This window comes from Myotis davidii, unplaced genomic scaffold, assembly GCF_000327345.1.
Source record: "Myotis davidii unplaced genomic scaffold, ASM32734v1 scaffold93, whole genome shotgun sequence".
Taxonomy (NCBI): domain Eukaryota; kingdom Metazoa; phylum Chordata; class Mammalia; order Chiroptera; family Vespertilionidae; genus Myotis; species Myotis davidii.
In genome coordinates this window covers 5,278,734-5,284,733 of record NW_006292095.1, presented here as the reverse complement: position 1 = coordinate 5,284,733, position 6,000 = coordinate 5,278,734, and the positions used below count along the sequence as shown (strand labels likewise).

The following is a 6,000-nucleotide window of genomic DNA, read 5'->3' as shown; positions in this document are numbered from 1 at the left end:
CCCCCCCCACTTTCCTCCAGAGTGGCCACCAGATCCCAGACCCTCCGCACACCACCCTGCTGAAAGGTCCTCTGGGAAAGTGGGGCTCCGCCTTGGGAAGCCCAGCAGGCACTGGGTGCTGGGACTGTGCAGGCCAAGAAAGTGCTAGAGAAGGTGTCTGTCTGCAAAGACCTCACTCAGAGAAGGCCTGCCAGCAGTTCAAAGGCATCTCACCCACCCTATCATCTCAATTTCTACCTTCTGTTTTTGTAGACTGCAGGCCCCCTCCCCACCCTTCACTTCCCCTCCCCCCTCTAATGGATTTTCATTCGCAGTTTTCCAGGAAAGCAGAACTCTTGGCTTCCTTCCTGACCCATCTGTCCCACCCCATCCCACCCCCAGTCTCGAGGCCCAGTCCGCAGGACAGCTGTGGGCACTTATGCTCCTGTCCTTTATGGGGGAAGGTCCCCAAGGGGTGGCTTATCTCAGGGAGGACGTGGGGGGGGCGGGAGATGCCGTCCACTGTGAGCCTCCCACCCACCTCTGGGCAGCAGTTGACCGGCCTGTTCTCTGGTTCTCAGCTCTGGCAGTTAGAGTGAGGGGGAGGGGGCGCTCTAAGGAATTCCAGGGAAGGACTGGTCATAGATAACTGCCGAGGAAATCTCCTAGGAGGACATCCCAAGATATCAGAGCAGCACCACAGAGGATACCAGCCAGTGTCATAAATTCCTAGACAGTTTGCACTGAAAGGGGCCTTGGAGATCAGCAAGTCCAGCCCCCGCTACTAGTCACCCGCTGGCTCACAGCAGCTTCAGGATTGGTCAGGTTCTTCTAGCGGGTCTTCTCCGCCAGGGACTCGCCGTTCACCTGGCTAGACTTGAGACCCAGTGGACCCAAAAGCTGCTTTAAAAAACCCTGTTCCTTCCCAGCAGGACCCAGGCCCTTTTGACCTGGGAGCATTCCAAGGCTGGGTGGGGAAGGAGCCAGACATGGGACAGGTCACTCAAATTCTCCCAGAGCCAACAAACCCTCATCCATTCAGCCTCCCAGTTTAGGGGAATGGAGGGGGCGGGGAGGGGGGGTGCCCTCCACATAGGGGAGGGGGCATTTGTCACACAGATGTGCCTCACCATGGCTGGGTTCCTTTGCTCTGAGTTTGGTGTTCTTCAGAAGCACCATGGGGGGGAGGGGCGGCCCCTTCACAGCCCTTGCTCCAGCCTCAGGGAAGTGGTTCTTGAGCACCAGTCTCCCTCTGGACCTTCAGCTCTGGACTGAAGCCTCCCCTCAGTGTCCCTCACCCCAGCCACCAGGATCCAGTTAGGGGAGTCTGGGACAGAGTGTGCCAACTGCCATGCAACATAGCCTGAGGGGAGTGGAATGATGCTGGCTGGAGGGGCGGGCCCAGGCCAGCTTCCCCACCCCCTTCTCCTCCAGCCTCTTTCCCCCATATGGTTCTCATAAGGTCTGGGCTCAGAGACAGCAGCCAGAGGAAGTGGCTGTGTACAGAGAGCTTTTGTGAGGGGAGGAGGGGGGAGGGGGAGAGAGTGAAGAGAAAGAAGGAAAGAAAAGAGGGAAAAGCAGAAGTGGGAGGAGGCCAGGACACTCCACACACTCCCTTACCCTCCAGTGGGGCAAGGTCTCAGCTGCAACACCCCATTGTGGGGTTTGGGACCCAGCCCACCTGAAATGAGGGGCCCAGAGGAGTCTAAGTTTCTCCCTGACCCTTCCCACCTACCTGCTAGAGGAGCTGGAAGTCTTGGGATCCCTTGTCCTTAGGGCTCCCCCACCCATGCAGGATGTCAGGGCCCATGGTCCCATCTCAGGGCGAGCACTGGGCAGAGAACAGAGCCCTCTGGGGTTCACTGGTTGAGTCCTCATGGCACCAGAGAGACTGAGGAGGCCATGAGCTGAGCTCCAAGGACAACACATATAATTCAGCCGCCAGTGGATCCAGGACCCAGAATGGATTATTTGGCCTGAATTATTCAGAACTGGGGCACGAACTCAGCCATTCCTGATCCCCTAGGAATCCCTTTCTGCTGGCTACCCTGGGTCATCCCTCAGTGTTGGAGTGGGGGCAGCAATCCCTAGCCTTAGGGGTGAGTCTGAGAATTTCCCCAAGGACAAAGGCAAACCAGTGTAATTTGAACCTAACCAGAAATTGACCCTTAAATTTGGGGTCATGTTTTTAATGGGAGAGAGTGTTTCTAAGTTTATGCCACATGGGAGTCATTGGGACCAGAACCCTTTCCTGAAGGAGAAAACGTTCCAGCCACCTCTGAGTTGATCCCTGGCCTTCCATTCAATGGGCTTTCCTCACCAAAGCCCAGAGAGGGGAGGTGAGTTCCCCAATGCCACACAGCCTGGACCGGGACCCTTCATTCCCTCACCATCCTGAGGTAGAGACTGCCCTGTGCCTCCTTGGGATCTGACTGAGAGCAGGGGAGGAGAGAGGAGGGAAATGGCCCTGGGCTGAGGAGCCAGAAGGAAAATCCGGTATCTGCTAGGAAGGGGCTGCTTGGAGGGGCTGTTTATTTTCATTCCCCCAGCCCAGCCGCTCTGTTCTATTTAGAGCTCAGACACTGACAGGACAAGGCTGCCTCCTCCCCTTCCTCCCTCCTGGGGGGAGGGGGGGCATCCTTCCCAAACTCCAGAACATTCCTTTGTTTTTAGGACTGGGTGACAGGGGTCGGGCAGCAGAGAAACTGGAGTTAGCTAACCTGGGCAGCCTCCCAGGACCCATCTCTCCTGGCCCTGGGAGTGGGGAGAGGCAGATGGGGGAGCAAAGGGTATGCAAGATGGATGGGGCCAGGTGAGGGGCAGGGAAACCAATCTGTCACAGAGGAGCCAGGAATGGGGGAGAGGGAGCAGCCTGAGGAGGGAGTTCCAGCCTGAACTTGAGGGGCCAGACATCTCCCAGCTGGGAAGGGAAGGCTGAGCGCCCCCTCCCCCCAGGGCCCTTTGCCTGCTGGGAACTGTGTAGCGAGGCAGAAACCCTAGACTTCAGGCTCCCAGAGTCTCCATGTCCAGGATGGGAAAGGCCATCAAATACTATAAGGGCTGCGAAGACCCATCTTTTACAGAGAAGAAAGCCCCAAGAGAGGGGCTAGCCTGCCCAAGGCTCCTAGCCAGACCCCAGGGCTCCTGGCCCAGTCAGCCTTTTCCCACACTGACCAATGAGATGTCATCCCTGGGGACAGCAGGGGAGATATGCTAAGGATTTGGGAGCCAGGGAAAGGGGGCACTCACCCCCAATGATAGCTTAACGAGTAAAAAGTGTACTTAGGGGACCACTGTCATCACTCAGAGTATTTGAAAACAGACTCACCCAGAAAGAGTGGGACCAGGTTCTCTAAAGCATTCCTCCCAGTGTTTGCTCTCCCTCTCCCCCTCAGCTTCTGGACTATTCGCCCCCTATGGTGGCCCAGAAGAGCTGTACTTGGAGCCGGGTTAGCTCCGAAGTGAGCTCTGGCAAGACTGACTTGGGATGGGGATGGGGGTCGGGGGAGAGGTAGGAGGAAATTGCCTCTTGACTTGGGAAAAACCAGGGTTCAGCATGAACTGTCTAATGACCACCCCACCTTCCCTGGACCCCTGTCCCTCCAGACACCCATCCATTCACTCAGCCAGTGCCTGTGCTGTGCCCAACCCCAGGCCAGGAGGTGAGAGACCTGCTCTCTGCCCTCCGGGCCTTGGAGTCTTATTGTGGAGACTGGATACAGACTCTCTCAAAGGAAGACAGGATCAGGGCCTCAGGGCTCCCAAGGAAAACTTCTGGGGTGGAAAGAGAGAGATAATTTATACTTATGTATAAACGACTGATAACAGATTGATCCTTTCAAGTTTACTTATATTTAAAAAGAAACTCACATTCTTCACTCAAAATCTTGGCTCCCCAGTGGTGAGATTTGGGGCCATGTTTGGAGGAAGTGTTGAAGATGGACCAGAGTAACTTCCCAGCTTCCTCAAATCAGATGCACATAAACATTCCAGACACATCTCCTGTCTGACACATCTCCCTTCACCTTCCATGCATGGAAGAGTGTAGACACTCTGTCTCATTTATGCTCTCATTCACTGGAGTTCTAGTGTGCTGCACAGGGCTGAGCACACAATTGGTGTTAGTGTAAGTTTGAAGAACACATGAGTGAATGCCTAGGTGTGAATGACCACAGCTAGGGTGCTGGGGTCCCCAAAATCCCCATCAAAGCACACTGGCCACCTACCACCAACACCTGCTCACCAAGACAGGGTGCCTTGTAGAGAGGATAGGTTAGAGAAAAGGAGACAAGAAAGCCCCATTCATAGAAGCCATTCCCAGACTGTTTTCTCTCTTGACCTTGACCTCAGGCCCTGCCTGGACAGCCCAGCTTCAAAGCTGAAGCCAGAGGCTGTCTCAGGACATGACCCTGTAAACCCTGGGGAAGGAAGGCCCTACCTGACTCTCCTGCTAACCAGTAGGGGTTCAGGGTTGACTGGACAGACTTCCAGCCAAGGGACAGGTTCACAGAAAGGAGAGGAGTGTTGATGTCCTCTCCAACATTTATGTCCCCTGCAGTCAGGCTGAGTGGACATGAAAGGCCGCCTTTAGCCTGAGGGTGTGCATCCAAGCAGAACCTGGGAACCAGAGGCAGTCTCACTTCTGGAGAACCTACTGTCCTATCCCCCACATCAATGTGCTCCCCCATCCTTCATGACACATAACAATTATGGCTAATTGGCAGAGTATGATATTTGGTAGTTATTTAGTTCATTGTGCATTTATTCATTTCAATTTTGTAGCAATTATATTTCAGAGGCAGTGATGATTTTTTAGATTTTTTAGCTTTGTGAGCTCTGGAATTGCTCGAAGGCTCTGGGCACTGTACCTGCAGGAGAGGCTGGGAGTCTAGCATCACTTTGATGGTCAGGGTAGATTATGGGCCTCGGGCCATTTTGATGTCAGCAAGCAGACCACCTTCCTCCCTTCGCCAGTGGTCTCCCTAAGGCACTGCTGAGGTCCCAGCGGCAGGTGTCGGAGACGAGGCCGTCACAGCCCAGAAGGCCTTGGTGATGGCCTAAATTCCAGGCTCAGACTCTAGAGAGCATAGATCCAGTGTCCAGACCTGCGATCCTTGTATCTCTGTGTTGGGGCGGGGTGTCTTACATGTATGACTCTTCCTGCACATGGGAGAACCATTTGGTTCAGGCAACTGCTGGCCCCACGCCCTACAGAGTCGTGCCCACATGACCCCCACAGGGTCATCTTTGATGTCAGGCTGCGATCTGGTGAGTTCCTGTGGCTTCCCAGAGGCCACAGGGCCTCCCTGTAGACGCCAGTCACTCGCTCTCCTGGCCTCTAGCCTCATTAGTGGTAACTCTGCTTGCTTCTGTTCCCTAAAATAGGACCCTAGCTGGGAGACAGTTCTGAAATGGCTCAGCATGCCCCCTCTTCTTGGCCAGATTTCAGACTCTGGGGTAGAGAACAGGGGACTCCAGGGACTGGCTGCCTCTCTGTGAAAATGTGATGTTGGTTGGTAGATGGGGGGAGGGAAGGTAGGAAGAAAGAAGCTGAAGATGCTGGGCGCGCCCTAGGCCTGTGAGGTGGGCCTGTGAGGTGGGGCTAGTGGTTGGGAGGGAAATCCACCTGGCTGGCTCCCAGTGCTGTTGCAGGGCCAGCGGCTGGTGCAGGCCCAGGAAATGTCTGTCTGGTAGTTGGGGGAAGGGGGTTGTTAAATGGGGCCAAGTCTGGCGCTGTGTCTGCAACACTGGAAAGAACCGTGGGACTGAGGCTCCCCCTTCCCCGCCCGATTGTTGGGGCTACCCTGCCTGTCTTCCATGAGACAGCCTAGTGTGGTAGGAACACTTCTCTCCCCATTGGGCGAGGCTGTGTGTGTGTGTGTGTGTTCATCTAACCCACTAGCAGCCTGTAACTGCCAGTTTCCTACCTGCCCATAACAACGCCAGACCCAAATCACTGCTCTCTCCTCCCTCACCAGACGCCCATGGGCACCTCCGGAGAAACAAACTGACAAGGATAAT

General features: G+C 55.2%; 1 protein-coding gene across 1 annotated transcript in view; it reads left to right on the top strand.

The window, feature by feature from the left end:
* Positions 1-2,777: 2,777 nt before the first annotated feature.
* The window catches only part of ADGRA2 (adhesion G protein-coupled receptor A2), a 28,384-nt gene continuing 25,161 nt past the window's right edge, over positions 2,778-6,000 (top strand). Inside the window, exon 1 of the mRNA XM_006765648.2 lies at positions 2,778-2,791. Within this exon, the coding sequence (XP_006765711.1) occupies positions 2,778-2,791 (14 nt within the window). The remainder of the gene's footprint in view (positions 2,792-6,000) is intronic.